At 43.7% G+C, this 17116-nt stretch overlaps 1 protein-coding gene across 3 annotated transcripts in view; it reads left to right on the top strand.

The window, feature by feature from the left end:
- The window catches only part of rnf128b (ring finger protein 128b), a 180877-nt gene that overhangs the window by 56055 nt on the left and 107706 nt on the right, over positions 1-17116 (top strand). Inside the window, exon 1 of one of the 3 annotated variants that reach the window (XM_072271030.1) lies at positions 8699-9332. The exons of 1 other annotated variant lie outside the window; for it this stretch is intronic. In XM_072271030.1, coding sequence (XP_072127131.1) covers positions 8906-9332 — 427 coding nt within the window. In that variant the 5' untranslated portion in view covers positions 8699-8905. Of the gene's footprint in view, positions 1-8698; positions 9333-17116 lie in introns of those variants that run through there. One more of the 3 variants, XM_072271027.1, reaches the window with a different exon arrangement.

Here is a 17116-nt window from a genome sequence, read left to right as displayed (position 1 = left end):
TGAGATTCATTTTCTTGCAGGCAATTGCAGTAGGACAAAGAAGTACAATAGAGTCAATGAAAAATTACATACAAACAAAATGTCTCCTCATTAGATAATCCAAATTTTTCCCAGATGGCACTGGTGATGTACAGCAATGTTTTGTGTGCAGTTCACTAAAATGCTTGCGTTGTTGGCTGAATCAAAGGTAGTGACAAAAATTGGCAATATAGGATGGAAATTTAAAAATGTGGTTGAATGGTGCCATATTTAAGTATCAAACCATAGAGAAATGTTTTTACCTAATAAACTACTTGGTTAGGGTAGAGAGAGTGCAGGAAAGGCACTCAAGAACATTGCCAGTACAGGGAAACAATATTGAGGGGATATAGGTTAAGTGGATTGCCACCATTTAATTTCTCCAGAGTATCAGAGTCTAAAACTGGAGACGTACAGTACTGTGCAAAAGTCTTAGGCACATTTATATAGCTGGGGTGCCAAAGATTTTTGCACAGTACTGTATTTGTCAACATGGAACCGAGAGTGAGTTTGTAAAATTGGTGGGAGCAAAGGATGTTGGGAATGGTGAGGTGGAGCATCACAGGAGAGCAGTGAGACAGGTGGCAGAGAAGGAGTGCCAGGGGTGGCAGGTGGAGCGGGTGCAAACACACTCAGCCCTGAGACACCAGGCTAGGTCATTTGATTCAAAAGAATTGGTTTATTGATCATTACAGAATGTCCCTCTGGTGCTTCCTGCTCCGTCTCCTTTCCCAACCATGATTCCCCTCTCCCTGCCCCACAATAGAGACCCATTATGAACTTTAACTTGTTATTTATGAAAGATTCATCCATAGGCTTTTTTCTTTGTTATCATGTTTCATGTGTTATGCCCCCTCCCCCACCCTCTCCTTCACCAGTCCCCATCCCGTTCCTTCTCTCACCTTATCTCTTTGCTTGCACCTTGCTTCCCTCTAGTGATCCTTCCCCTTTTCTTTCTTCCATGGCCTTCTATCCCCACCAATCAGACTATCCCCACCTCCTGTTATGTATCTCTTTCACAAATCATTTTCCCAGCTATTTACTTCACACCACCACCTACCAGTTTCACCTATCACCTCGTGTTTCTCTCTCCACTCCCCCACCTTTTAAATCTACTCCTCATCTTTTTTTTTCTCTCCAGTCTGCTGAAGCGTCTCGGCCCGAAATGTCGATTGTACATTTTTCCCTTAGATGCTTCCTGGCCTGCTGAGTTCCTCCAGCTTTTTGTGTCTGTGGCTTGGATAGGACTCCATCAGCTTTGCATATCTGGACACTGCATCTTTTCCCCATTCTTCTTTACTTTCAGATTGTATGCGGTCCATGAGTGAACAGCCTTTTTCAAGTCCAGCCACAAATTCTCAACTGGATTGAGGTCTGGACTCTGACTTGGCCACTCCAGGACATTAACTTTGTTGTTTTTAAACCATTCCTATGTAGCTTTGGTTTTATGCTTGGGGCCATTGGGGTCATGCTGGAAAACAAATCTTCTCCCAAAGTTCTCTCGCAGACTGCATCATGTTTTCCTCCAGGATTTCCCTGTATTTTGCTGCATTCATTTTACCCTCTACCTTCACAAGCCTTCCAGGGCCTGCTGCAGTGAAGCATCCCCACAGCATGATGCAGCCACCACCATGCTTCACAGTGTGTTTTTGATGATGTCCAATGCTTACATCAAACATAGCATTTAGTCTGATGGCCAAAAAGTGCAGTTTTAATATCATCAGACCATATAGTAGAACCTTCTTCCAGTTGACTTCAGTCTCACACATGCCTTCTGGCAAACTCTAGCCAAGATTTCATGTGGGATTTTTTCGACACAAAGCTGTGACTGGTGAAGTACCCAGGCAACAGAATCAGAATCAGGTTTATTATCACCGGCTCGTGACGCGAAATTTGTTAATTAAGTTGTATGTGCAGTCTTTCCCATCTCAGCCACTGAAGCTTGTAACTCCTCCAGAGTTGTGATAGATCTCTTGGTAGCCTCTCTCACTAGTCCCCTTCTTGCATAGTCACTTGGATTTTGAGGACTCCCTGCTTTAGGGAGATGTACATCTGTGCCATATTCTTTCAATTTCTTTTTTTTTTGTTGATTTACTTAACTGTAGTCCAAGGTATATTTATGTCTTGGAAATTTTTTAGTATCCATCTTCTGACTTGTGCTTTTCAATAACCTTTTTGCAGAGTTGCTTGGAGTTTTCTTTTTGACTTTATGGTGTAGTTTTTGCCAGGGTACTGACTCACCAGCAGTTGGACCCTCCAGATACAGGTGTATTTTTACTACAATCAATTGAAACATCATGACTGCATGAGGCAATCTCCATTTAACTAATTTATGATTTGGTATGTCAAATTATAGAGGGTGAATACTTATGCAATCAATTATTTTGTGATTTTTATTTGTAACTTAGATGTCTTTGTAGAGATCTGTTTTCACTTTGACATGAAGGCGTATTTTTCTGTTGATCAGTGTCCCAAAAAGAGCCAAATTAAATCCACCATGATTCAATGTTGTAAAACAATAAAACTTGAAAACATCCAAAGGGGGTGAATACTTTTTATAGGCACTTCATGAGCCTAAGATTTTTGCACAGTATTGTATGTTCAGGGTGAGAGGTAACCTATTTGCAAAGTTTGTCTTCTTTTGCATACTGGTTGCTTGTCAGTCTTTGTTTATGCTTAGCTTTTTTTCAATAAAAGTCAATTAATTGTATTTTTATCTGTAAAGTACCTGCATGAAAATGACTCTTGAGGTAGTAGATGACAATGTACGGTACTTTGATAATAAATTTACTTTGAACTTTGAATGATTTAGATTAGATTAGATTATGAGGACACGCAGCCCTCTTTTATTGTCATTTAGTAATGCATGCATTAAGAAATGATGCAACGTTTTTCCAGAATGATATCACAGAAACACATGACAAACCGACTTAAAAACTGACAAAAACCACATAATTATATCATATAGTTACAACAGTGCAAAGCAATACCGCAATTTGATAAGAACAGACCATGGGCATGGTAAAAGTCTCAAAGTCTCTCGAAAGTTCCGTCATCTCACGCAGACGGTAAACCTCCAGTGCCGCAAACTTGCCGATGCAGCATACTGGAAGCAACCGACCACAGTCGGACTCCGAGTCCGTCCGAAAACTCCGAGCCTCCGATCAGCTCTCCGGCACCGAGCACCATCTCTGCCGAGCGTTTCGACCCCGGCCCCGGCAACAGGCAATAGACAAAGCCGAGGATTTGGGGCCTTCCCCTCCAGAGATTCTCAATCGCACAGTTGCAGCGGCAGCGAAGCAGGCATTTCAGAAGTTTCTCCAGATGTTCCTCTGCACTTCTCACAGCTGTCTCCATCAAATCAGGATTGTGCACAGCCCCCTAGTTAACACATATCGATATCAATTCAGAACAGCCACACACACTGCGCCGCGCCGCCATCTTCTCGTCCCTCAAGGATGAAAGGGGGGCTAAAGAGCATGGTTCCCACACAGAGGGTGGTGGATATATGGCATGAGCTGCTGGAGGAAGTAGTTGAAGCAGGTAGAGGAAACTTACAAAAAATACAAGTATTAAAGGAGAGTTTAGCTTCATTTGTCACATGTAGAGTACACTGAAACTTACAGTTCTTGTCAATGACCGACAACAATCTAAGATGTGCTGCAACCAGCCCACAAGTGTCACCACTCTTCTGGTGCCAACAAAGCATGCCCACTAATAACTAACCCTACCTTTTATGTCTATTCTTTTTGGAATGTGGGTGGAAATTGGAGCATCCAGAGGAAATCCACATGGTGTTGGGGAGAATGTATAAACTCCTCGCAGACAGCACTGAGAATTGACAGAGTCTACTGTGCACTGAAAGACAAATGGGCAGCTTCATAGATTGGAAATATTCAGAGGGATTTTGGCCAAATGCAGCCATACAGGATTAACTCAGAGTGGCATGGACAGGCTGGCGTGAAGCGCCTATTTCCATACTCTGTAATTCAATGATGACACAATTTACATTGAACCCTGGAGTGATAAGGTGTTGAAAACAAAGAACATCAAAGAGCAGGCGGCCACTTGGCACAGTTTGTATGGAAACAGATCAATATTTTTCTGAATAGTTCTTCAATGTTCCTTTAGAGTCAGATATACTAATAAAGTGGCCATGGAGTCTATGTTCATGGTCTTCTACTGCTGTAGCCCATCTGCTTCATGGTTCAATGTGTTGTATGTTCAGAGGTGCTCTTCTGCATAGTTCGTGGTTATTCAAATTACAGTGACCTTCTTGTCAGCTTGAACCGGTCTGGCCATTCTCCCCTGGCCTGTTTCATTAATCATGCACTTCCTCCCACAGAACCACTGTTCACTCGATTTTTTTTTTTGTTTTTGTGCAATTGAAGAGACTGTTGCATATGAAAACCACAGGAGATCACCAGTTTCTGAGACACTCAAACCACCCTGTCTGGCACCGACAATCATTTCATGGTAAATCACATTTCTTCCCCATTCTGATGTTTGGTTTGAACAACAATTGAAATTCTTAACCACATCTGCATGCTTTTGCTGTATTGAGTTGCTACCACATGATTGGCTGATTAGATAGTTGTATTAACGAATAGATGTACAGGTGTACCTAATAAAGTGGCCACAGAGTGTATTTATTGAGAAATAAAATTAAAATGCATCCTGAAACTGATCTGATGAGTAGACAAATCTGAGGACAGGAAATCAGAGGGTAATGAGGATTATGTGTGTAGGTTCAGATGACAATCATAAAAATTTCATTAAGTTTGGTTACTATGTTATAGGAAAGACGTAATTAAGATGGAAAGAGTGCAAAGAAGATTTATGACAATGTTACGTAGTTACCTAGGCGAAGTTGGGTAGGCTACAACTTTATTCTTTGGAGCATAGGAGACTAAGGAGTGACCTTACAGTAGTGTATAAAATTGAAAGCATAGACAATAAATGCACTTTGCCCAGAAAAAAGGGGAATCAAAAACCAGAGGATATGGGTTTAAAATCAAATCAAGTTTAATTATTCATTCAACCGTACATGGATACAGCCAAACAAGACAGCATTCCCTTGGGGCCAAGATGCAAAACTTACACATGCATTCAAAATAGCAAGAAAGGAAAAAAAAAGTCAAGCAGGAAAACACATTTTTAGTCCAAGACCCTGAGCAACAAGTCCAGCAAATTGATGGTACAGTTCCCAGCAATCCAGCCTGTCATTCTGCTAATTGAACACCGGAGGGCAGCACTGACAGGAGAGGCCAGCCCCAAATCGAGCACAGATGCCATGTTACACCACCTCCGCCATCTCCTCACCTGGACTGCAGCAGCAGGCGCGCCCACGGCTTGAGGCCTAGTCCTCGCTGCAACTGAGGCTACGCAGCTCCCAAGTCACCTGTCTCATCACCAAACAAGGGAAACAAGCCTGTGGCACTCAGTGTCCAACAGGGTCTTGTGATCGCAAGAGAAACGTCCAAGACAGTCACTCATGGTTTCACTGCACGCCACCTTCAAGCACCAACTCCGATGCCTTTGAGTAGCAGGCAGCAGCACAGTCTGCCACCCAGGTCAGCTCCTCTGAACTCAATCTGGCTCCTCTGACCTACCGGCCTCCTGCTCCCTGAACTGCCAGCTGGCTCCTAGAACACCCCACCGACTATTCCAAATAACGAACAGCTCACTGATGCAGTAGACCTGCTGTGCCCGTAGTTCTTAGAGTCCAGCATAGTCTTATGATTATAAAATACACATTTAACAAAGAAAAGAGCACCTTTGATTGGCCCGAGAGGTCACTGCATCTGAAGTTTTCGCCATCTTACCGGAAGATAAAGTTGAGGGAGGAAAGATTTAAAAGGGACCTGAGGGACAACTTCTTCACATAGAAGGTATTATGTATATTGAACAAGCATCCAGAGAAAGTAGTTGAGGCAGGAACAGTAAAGGCATGTAAGAGATATTTGGGCAGGTATGAATGGTAAAGGTTAAGGATACAGACTAAATATAGACAAATAGGACTAGCTTAGATGGGCATCTTGGTTAGCATGGATGAGGTGGGGCACAGGGCATCTGTCTGTGCTGTAATACTCTGTGACTACTCTATTAGGTAGATGAGTGGGACCCTGTGTTGTAGTCCATCCACTTCAAGGTTCGACGTGATGTGCATTTAGAGGTGGTTTTCTGCACACCACTGTTATAATGTGTGATTATTGGAGTTACTGTCATCTTCCTGACAGCTTAAACCAGTCTGGCCTTTCTCCTCTGACCTCCCTCATTAACAAGGCATTTTCTTCCACAAACTGCTACACACTGGATGTTTCCTTTTGGCTTTCATACCATTCTCTGTAAACTGCAGAGACTGTTGTGTGTGAAAATCCCAGGAGATCAGCATCCCCTGAGACCACCCTGTCTGGCAACAACAATCATTCCACTCTGAAAGTCACTTAATTCACATTTCTCCCCCATTCTGGTTCGGTCTGAATAACAACTGAACCTGTTGAATGTGTCTGCATGATTTTATGCACTGAGTTGCTGCCATATGATTGGCTGATTAGAAATTTACATTAACGAGCAGATGTACCTAATACAGTGGCCACAGAGTGTTTGCGAATTTCCAGTTTAAAGACCCCTCTGAAGAAAGTTTCCAGCAACTGCAATTTTATTTTTAAGTCTCCAATGAAAACTTCAAATGCTGAAGAAACTCTGCAGGTTAGTGTGTGTCTATTTCTTTCTCCATAGATGCTGCCTGACCTGCTAAGTGTTTCCAGCATCTTCTGTTTTCTTTTTCCTGCAGGACATGTTCCCAATAGGGGGTGTCAGCAGATTCGTTTTGCCAAAAGATTTAATTGCTGGCATTGAAACATTGAGTGTGTGCCTTCAGGCTTCTGTACTTCCTTCCTGATGGTAGCAATGAGAAGAGGGCATGTCCTGGGTGGTGGGGGCCCTTAATGGTGATGCCATCTTTCTGAGACACCACTCCTTGAAGATGTCCTGGATATTACAGAGGCTAAATCCCATGATGGGGTTGACTAATTTTACAACTCTCTGCAGCTTACTTCCATCCTGTGCAGTAGCCACAGCCCCATACCAGTGATGGAGCAAGTCAGAATGCTGTCCACGGTACATCTGTAGAAAATTGTGAGGGCTTTTGGAGACACACCAAGTCTCTTCAAACTTCTTCTAATGAAGCTGTCTTGTGTCCTTGATAGCTGCATCGATATGTTGGGTCCAGGTTAGGTCCTCAGAGATATTGGTGGACATTCCGAGTTTGAAGTGTCACCAAAGACTCTTACAAATGTACCGTGGAGAACTTTCTGAGTGGTTGCATCACAGCCTGCTGTGGAGGCTCCAAGGCACAGGATTTCATGAGGCTGCAGAGGGGTGCAGAGTCAGCTGGCTCCATCATTACAGACACAAACCTCCCCTGCATCGAGGGCATCTTCAAGAAAGTCAAAGTCACATGTATTATCAAAATACATGAATGTTACCGTTTACTACCTTGAGATGCGTTTTCCCGCAAGTACTTATAGGAAAATAAAGACACTTATTAGAATTTGAAGGTATGTATAAGGGGGTTGTCAGATGTAGGGTTTTTACACAGAGAATGGTGAATCTGTGCAATGCCCTGTCAGGGTGGTGGTAGAGGCAGATACATTAGGAGCATTTTGGAAGCTCTTAGGTCAACACAGGGATTATAGAAAAATTGGAGGGCTACACAGAAGGGAAGGGTTACATTGATCTTAGAGTCTGTTAAAATGCTGGCACAATGTCATGGCTAGGCCCAGTACAGTGCTATGATGTTCTACATCTTGATTTATGAAAAACTCTTCATAAACAAAGACTGACTCAAGAAGGCAGAATCCACCACCAAGGACCCTCATCCCAGTCATGCCCTCGTCTCATTACTACCATCAGGGAGGAGATACAGGAACCTGAAGACCCCACATTCAATGATTCAGGAACAGCTTCTTCCCTGAACAGTCCATGAACTCAGGAACGTTTTGTCATTATTCTTTTTGCACTTATTTAGTTGTTTGTATAATTCATACATTTTTAAAAGTCTTTGCACTGCACTGGTGCCATAAAACAGTCAATCTCCAGCACACCTCCCCCCCCATTCCCCACTCTGACATTTTACTTCTTCTCCCCACCTATCACTTCCCCCAGGGTCTCCTCCTTCCGTTTCTCCTAGCCCACACCCCTCTCCTATCAGATTCCTTTCTCTCTGGCCCTTTACCTTTCTCACCCAGTGGGCTTCACCCACCACTTTCCAGCTAGCCTCTTTCTCCTCCCCCCGCCCCAACCTTTTTTATTCTGGCGTCTCCCGCCCCTCTGCTGGAGACGTCGACTGCTTGTTCATTTCGACTGATGCTGCCTGACCTGCTGAGTTCCTCCAGCGTTTTGTGCGTGTGTTACTTTGAACTTCTAGCCTCGGTAGACGTTCTCGTGTTTGCGATCTCCCGTCATGTGTCAGTGATGATAAATCTGATTCTGAGTAGGAATCTCCCAGCGAACATATCCGGATCCACACACATTTATCATTATAAAATGGACTATTGCTGTAGAATATTGTCTGCTTGGGCACTTCTTTGAATGAAATAGATGGAAAGAGGAGGGGGAGAGAAAGGAATAGAGAGGGTGAGGGAGGAAAAGGACAAGCTGCATTGCCGTTTTAATTAGAGAGAAGGTGGAGTCTTTCGCTTTGTAGGCGTTGAAACAGACAGAGCAGAGGGGATCTTACCTGCACAGGTTAGAACATTTGAGCAAGGCTCAAGTGGTTCCCACTGCAGGGGAGGAGGAAAAGAGGAAGGAGGGAGGGAATTTGGCTCAGGTTTCAGATTTGTACGCAAGCTTACCGTTCCTCGCTGCTAAATCGCTGGGAGAGATGCGGGGCTTCAGTTGCCTGTCGGCCCCTTGGAGGGCGACCCTGATAGCCGCTCAGTTGCTGGGGCTGCATTGCTCGCTGGCCAGTTCCTTCTGGACCGCCTACATCGACATCAGCTACACCGAACCGGACAGCAACCAGACGGTGCGGGAGAAGACCGAGAGCGGCGTCTACGGCCAGGACTCGCCGCTAAATAACGTTCATGGGCTGGTGGGGATCGCGAAGTCCGAGCTGAACTTCGGCTGCGATGCGGACGTCGAATACTTCAGACCCGACCTCCAACAGCCCTGGGTGGCTCTAATCGAGAGGGGGAACGGATGCACTTTTTCTGAAAAAATCTTAAACGCCGCCAAGTGGGGGGCGAGTGCTGTGGTGATCTACAATTATCCAACCCAGGGCAACGAAGTGGTCCAAATGTCCCATCCCGGTAAGAACTAGAGCCGAATTCCCGGCAGAAGTTTACTCTGTGCCCGTCCCGCTGACGGGGACGGCCGTCTAACTAAAACCTCTTTATACTTCTCTCCTGGATAGTAATCCTTCTGATCAAATGCGTTCTCGAATTTCACAGTAATTTGCAAAGCCCGTGTTGGAATATATTTAGAGGGCGGTTTATTTTGGTAGGTGACTTTATTTTGCAAAGTTTGCAGCGTTGTAAAGGCTTTGTCAGATTTGTACGCTTTTACGTGTGTATTTTTCAGTGTTACAAACGCCTCTTTTATCCGGGAACCGCTTTCAAACTTTGACTTTCATCGCCATACCAAAGGCACCTTGTGACGAGCCGCTGGGACTCTAATTCTAATGCAAACAACGATCGGGGCTGCTTCTGTTTGTTTAAAGTTATGCAATGTGCGCGAACATTGTGCCGGCCGTTAAAGTGTGCCCTACAGAAATGCCAGAATTTAGCAGGATAGTTACAGGAATTTCTCCGGGTCGCTCGAATTCCCCATCTGTCTGCGGGATCGGCGGTTTTTATCTGGTTGCTTCGGTATCCCTGCGCCGTAAACTGCCTCAGCTAGAGACTTCTGCGGTTCCTTGCGGAAGCACGAGGCCTCCGTTCCTCCTGTGAAGCTCTTCCCACAGAGGCAGGCGGCTGACTTGCTGATGTTTGTTTGGTTTTTCCCGTGATTTGCGTTGCGCTGACAACGTTCTCCTGATAGAGCACACAAAAAGGCCCTCCGGCCCACAATCCCAAGGCCGATCACGGTTGCGAAGTGTGCGAAACCTGTTCTGCTTGTATCCCTCCAATCCCTGCGCTATTCATGTGTCTTAACACTTTACTAAACGCCACCTGCTTCGGCCGCTCCCAGTCCCAGCCCAGGCACCTTCCGCTCTCTCTGTGTAAACTTGTCTGACGACCAGCATACCTAAGCTTTTCCCTCTCTCACCTTAAAGCTGTGCTCTCCAGTATTTCACACTTCCATCATACGGGAGAGCCCCTGACTAACTACTATATCTGTTTAAAGTACAAAATAAATTTATTTTCAAAATATGCATTCAATATACAACTTTGAGATTCATCTTGTTGCAGGCAGACACAAAAAGAAACTCAATAGAATCTATGAAAAACCCTGCACAGGAAAAATCCACAGATGTGAGAAACTTAGAACAAAGAGCATAGAACACTACATCAGACCCTTCAGCTGACCTATTGACCTACTCTAAGATCAATCTAACTCTTCCCCCTCACTTCTATCTTCAATACTTTTTCCCCTCAATACTTCTATCTTCCATGTGCCTACCTAAGAGGTTCTTAAATGTCCCTAATGAATCTGCTCTGCTGTGCACCCACCACTGTGTAAAAGAAAAACTTATCTCTAACATTCCCCCCCCCCCCCCCCCCCCCCCCCCCCCCGCTGCCTTTACTTTCCTCCAATCATCTTAAAATTGTGCCCCTTGGTATTAGCCATTTCCGCCTTGGGAAAAAGTCACTGTCTCTCCACCGGTTCAAAGCATAGAACTTAGAATTAGTATTTGGCCTCTTCTCAGCTCCTGACATTGTTAGCTTGCAGAAATGGTTACAGCAGAGAAGGTGGCTTTTTGGCCCATTTGGTTTGCAGGACATCAATTCAAGTCATCCTGTTTCTGGCCTTCGCCCTGTATCTCTTTACATTCTATGTTTGTCCAGCTTCCCTTCTAATGAATATTGCAATTGAATTGGCCTCAAGGATAATTAAAAATATAGAATGCAATGCAGAGTGTAAATTGCCCTGAAAGTAGGTTGAAAGGTAGGCGCAATATCGTGGGCCGAAAGGCCTGTACTATGCTTAATAGTCAATGTTTTGTGTCTGTGTTTCAGAAAGAAATAAGCCTATGATATTTCTGATGGGGGTGGGAGGGCTGGTGAAAGGGCAAAGGGCCTGGATGGTGGAGAGCAACACTGAGAAAAGATGGAAGGATCTAAGTTCAGTAGGACAAGAGAAGGCAGACTCCGTGGGCCTATCGGGGCAGTGTTGCTGTGAAACTTGATCAGGAACTAGAAATGGGCATTGTGAGACTGGGGAATTAACAAGTTGGAGGCTGTGGAAGTGATGAAGTAGGAGACGTTCATCAGTAGAGTGACATGGTTCAGGCGTAGGTACATCGAGGTAATCTGGGCTATTTTTCACTGGAGTTCAGAAGAATGAGGGGGAACCTCGTTGAAACCTACCAAACATTGAAAGGCCTAGATGGAGTGGGCATGGAAAGGTCTAGAACCAGAGGGCACAGCCTCAGATTTCAAAAATGTCCCTTTAGTCATAGACAGCTGTGGAGGCCAAGTCACTGGCTGTATTTAAAGTGGAAGTCAATAGTTCCTTGATAGGGTATCAAAAGTCATGTAGATAAGGCAAAGAGGGAAAATAAATCAGTCATGGTTGATGAAGCAAACTTGATGATCTAAGTGGCCTGATTATGCTGCTATGACTTATGGAAATCTGCTGATTGGCTTCTGTAATTTATTCAAGGACTTCTGTACTCGTGGCATTATAATCTGCTAACACCAATATCTTTAGAATTTGATGGAGAGTCAGTGAGAATTTAAGAAATGACATTATATAAACTATCTTCCTGTACAGAATAGATTGGACACATGGGAAAAAATGGTAGTTTTTCAATGAAGAATGGTTTAGAACTACAAATTGACTTGAGTGTCAAATTGTCATTAAAATACAATTTACAATACAATTTAAAATACAAAATACAATACTTTATGAAGGAATACAATAATTTATGAAGGAATTTAAGACTATACAGTATGTGATTACAGAATTCTGCTCTTTGAATTTTCCCAGAAGTCACCCAACTTTTTCAACATTTTCTCCATAAAAACTTTTCTCCATAAAAACTTTTCTCCATAGTTGAAAGTCCAAGGATAGTCATTGTCATAGCATAGCCATAGTCATACTTTATTGATCCCCAGGGAAATTGGTTTTCGTTACAGTTGCACCATAAATAATTAAATAGTAATAAAACCATAAATAATTAAATAGTAATATGTAAACTATGCCAGGAAATAAGTCCAGGACCAGCCTATCGGCTCAGGGCGTTTCACCCTCCAAGGGAGGAGTTGTAAAGTTTGATGGCCACAGGCAGGAATAACTTCCTATGACGCTCAGTGTTGCATCTCGGTGGAATGAGTCTCTGGCTGAATGTACTCCTGTGCCCAACCAGTCCGTTATGTAGTGAATGGGAGACATTGTCCAAGATGGCATGCAACTTGGACAGCATCCTCTTTTCAGACACCACCGTGAGAGAGTCCAGTTCCATCCCCATAACATCACTGGCCTTACGAATGAGTTTGTTGATTCTGTTGGTGTCTGCTACCCTCAGCCTGCTGCCCCAGCAAACAACAGCAAACATGATAGCACTGGCCACCACAGACTTGTAGAACATCCTCAGCATCGTCCAGCAGATGTTAAAGGACCTCAGTCTCCTCAGGAAATATAGACAGCTCTGACCCTTCTTGTAGACAGCTTCAGTGTTCTTTGACCAGTCCAGTTTATTGTCAATTCGTATCCCCAGGTATTTGTAATCCTTCACCATGCCCACACTGACCCCCTGGATGGAAACAGGGGTCACCGGTGCCTTAGCTCTCCTCAGGTCTACCACCAGCTCTTGTACATATTGTGTCGAAAGAACAGGCAGGTAGGCAAAGGGGGTGACGTGGCTCTGTTGGTACAAAAATCAAATCAAATCATTAGAAAGGGGTGACATAAGGTTGAAAGGTGTTGAATCGTGGTGGGTGGAGCTAAGGAACTGCAAAGATAAAAAATACCCTAATGGGAGTTGTATACAGACCTCCAAACAGTAGTAAGGATATGGTCTACAAATTACAGCTGGAGATAGAAAATCCGTGCCAAAAGGGCAATGTTAGAATAGTCATGGAGGATTTCAATATGCAGGTAAATAGGGAAAATCAGGTTGGTGCTGGATCCCAAGAGGGAGAATTTCTAGAATGCCTATGAGATGGCTTTTTAGAGCAGCTCGTGGTTAAGCCCATGGGGAAATCAGCTATTCCGGATTGGGTATTGTGCAATGAATCAGAATTGATTAGAGAGTTTAAGGTAAAAGAACCATGGGAAAAGTGATCACAATATGATCAAATTCACCCTGAAATTTGAGGAGAAGCTAAAGTCAGATGTATCAGTATTAAAGTAAAGTAAAGGCATCCGTTAGTCTTGCGAGACCATGGATCTGCGCCTGGAAAGTCTTGCGCTTGGAGAGTGGCGTAGGCCTGGGCATGGTTGTATGGAAGACCAGCAGTTGCCCATGCTGCAAGTCTCCCCTCTCCACGACATCAATGTTGTCCAAGGGAAGGGCATTAGGACCCATACAGCTTGACACCAGTGTCGTCGCAGAGAAATGTGTGAGAGAAATGTGTGATTAAGTGCCTTGCTCAAGGACACAACACCTTCCCTCGGCTGGGGCTCGAACTCCTGACCTTCAGGTCGCTAGTCCAATGCCTTAACCACTTGACCATGTGCCCACTGTATCAGTATTACAGTGGAGTAAAGGGAATTACAGATGCATGAGAGAGGGTTGGCCAAAATTGATTGGAAATTAACACTGGCCGGGAAGACAGCAATGGCTGGAACTTCTGAAAATAATTCGAATGGCACAGGATTTATTCATCCCAAAGAGAAAGAAGCATTCTAAAGGAAATATGACATAACAGTGGCTAAAAAGAGAAGTCAAAGCCAACATAAAAGACAGAGAGGGAATACAATAGAGCAGGGAAGTTAGAGGATTGTGAAACTTTTAAAAATCAAAAAAAGCCAACTAAAAACGTCATTAAGGTAAAGATAGAATACAAAAATAAGCTAGCCAATAACATTAAAGAGGATACCAAAAATTCATCAGATACATGAAGTTAATGTCAGACTGCCGGAAAGTTATGCTGGAGAGGTAGTAATGGGGACATGGAAATAGCAGATGAACTGAATAAGTATGTTGCATCAGTTTTCACTGTGGAAGACATTAGCAGCATGGTGGAAGTTCCAGATGTCAGCGGTCATGAAGTGTGTGAAGTTAGCATTACTAGAGAGAAGGTTCTTGGGAAACTGGAAGATCTGAAGGTAGATAAGTCACCTGAACCAGATGGTGTACACCCCAGGGTTCTGAAAGAGGTAAACCCTTTCAATTCTGGAATGCTTCTGAAAGACTGGAAAATTGCAAATATCATGCCAGTCTTCAAGAAGGGGGAGAGGCAGAAGAAAGGAAATTATGGTCCAGTTGGTCTGACCTTGTGGGAAAATATTGGAGTCAATTGTTAAGGATGTGGTTTTTTGGTACTTGGAGGCACATGATAAAATAGTCAGCATGGTTTCCTCAAGGGAAAATCTTACCTGAAAAAAATCTTTTGGGATTCTTTGAAGAAATAAAAAGCAGGATAGACAAAGGCAAATGGGTTGATGTTGTGTGCTTTGATTTTCAGTAGGCCTTTGAAAAGTTGCCACACATGAGACTGTTTTACAAGCTTTGAGCCCATGGTATCAAAGGAGGATTCTAGCATGGATGAAGAAATGGTTGATTGCCAGGAAGGAAAGAGTGGGAATAAAGGGAGCCTTTTCTGGTTGGCTGCCAGTGACTAGTGGTGTTCCACAGGGGTCTGTGTTGGGACTGATTCTTTTATGTTAAATGCCAATGATTTGGATGATGGAATTGATGGTTTTGTTGCAAGGTTTGCAGACAATACAAAATTAGGTGGAGGGGCAGATAGTTTTGAGGAAGTAGGAGGCTGCAGAAGGACTTAGACGGATTTAGGGTTTAGGAGAATAGGCAAAGAAGTGGCAGATGGAATGCAGTGTCAGGAAGTGTATGGTCATGTTCTTCGGTAGAAGAAACGAAAAGGCTGATTATTTTCTAAATGGAGAGAAAATACAAATATCTGAGGTGCAAAGTGACTTGGAAGTCCTTGTGCAGGATTCTCTAAAGGTTAATTTTCAGGTTGAGTCTGTGGTGAAGCAGGCAACTGCAATATTAGCATTCATTTCAAGAGGACTAGAATATAAAAGCAAGGATGTAATGTTGAGGCTTTATAAAGCACTGGTGAGGCCTCACTTGAAGTATTGTGAGCAGTTTTGGGCCCCTTATCTGAGAAAGGATGTGCTGAAACTGGAGAGGGGTCAAAGGAGGTTCATGAAAATGATTCCAGGATTGAACAGCTTGTCATATGAAGAGCATTTGATGGATCTGGGCCTGTATTCACTAGAATAATTGAAACCTGTTGAGTGGTGAAAAGCTAGATAGAGTGGTCATGGAGAGGATGTTTTCTATGGTGGGTGAGTCTAAGATCAGAGGACACAGCCTCAGAATAGAGGGGCGTCCTTTTAGAACAGAGATGGGGAGGAATTTCTTCAGCCAGAGAGTGGTAAATCTGTGGAATTCATTGTCACAGGCAGCTGTGAAGGCTGAATCTTTGTATATTTCAGGCAGAGGTTAATGGCTTCTTGATTGGACAGGGCAAGAAAAGATAGGGGAGAAAGCAGGAGATGGAGACTGAGAGGGAAAATGGATCAGCCTTGGTGAAATGGCAGAGCAGACTCGATGGGCCAAATGGCCTAATTCTGCTTTAATAAAAAAATATTTGAGGGGAGCAAATATTGTCACAGCCAAGGGAAGCTGAAACAAAATATTTGTGAGATATGTTAGCTGGCATTCAAAATAATGGAATAACGACACTGGGACTTCCCTCAGTTAGTTGCAATGAGTTTCTGCCACATTTTAGTGATGGAATCCATGCCTTACAACTAAATTTCTCTGAATGGCATATGGTTGATTTTCTTTAATTGCAAAGGGGTGAAGGTACAAGCATAAAGAACTTGCTGCAGTCGAGCGAGCATTTGCTGAGGCCACATCTGGATTCAAAAGAATGAAAGGAATGAAAATTCACTTGTTATTGAAATAAACAACTCTGTCATTCTTCTACTCCAGATTAGCAATGAAACCCTGAAAGAAAAAGAACGGCAACATGATCATCAACTCTCAAATCCCCCTTTCCCACACAAAAACAAAATGAGAAAGTTCAGGCGAAAACCACAGTATAGTTTTTAAAAAAAACTGCAAGATTGAAAAAAGTCCATAGACAATAGTCCAAATTCCATATCCAAAATGGAGAAACTCTCAGTAACGTTCTCTGGTCACAGTGGCAGGTCACTTAGTCTCTCCTCTCCATCAGCAGAGCGGGGAGATCTGCTGAGGAGAGCGATCGGCAGAGCGATCCCATCAGTGATCAAAAAGCAGACAGCCAGTGCTCACCATCCACGTTTGCCTTAATCTTTCAGTCTTCCTCGTCACTTTAATCGGTGAATAATGGAAGCTTGAGTTGGCGAAATGGAGTTGAACATCAGCTCACATCCCCAACAACCTCCTTGCCTCGAGGCTCGCTGCCTCCCAGAGTCCTCTCGGAGACAGCAAAGTGCTCGAGCACCCAAACGGCCTCCAAACTGCAGATCACAGGTTCCAGCAGTTCCAGAAGCACATTCAAGATGAAAAACAGACGTAAAAGATATAAACGAGGTGAAGTAAATAGTTTTATGGTCTATCCAGAAGATGTCGACCACGGAATTATTGTACACAGGCGCCATCTTGACCGGACATGTGTACTGTTAAGGAAAGATATAAACTGCCTGTGGGATTTATTAGATTCATTTATGGGATGGCATTTGGAAAAAGACTGATTAAGATATGGGCAGCACAGTACTAATAGATTCACTGCCTCACAGTGCTAGCGAC

This window comes from Mobula birostris, chromosome 10 (genome assembly GCF_030028105.1).
Source record: "Mobula birostris isolate sMobBir1 chromosome 10, sMobBir1.hap1, whole genome shotgun sequence".
In the NCBI taxonomy this organism is placed as follows: domain Eukaryota; kingdom Metazoa; phylum Chordata; class Chondrichthyes; order Myliobatiformes; family Myliobatidae; genus Mobula; species Mobula birostris.
Note: the sequence above shows the minus strand (reverse complement) of the source record. Positions and strands in the feature narration are given on the sequence as shown.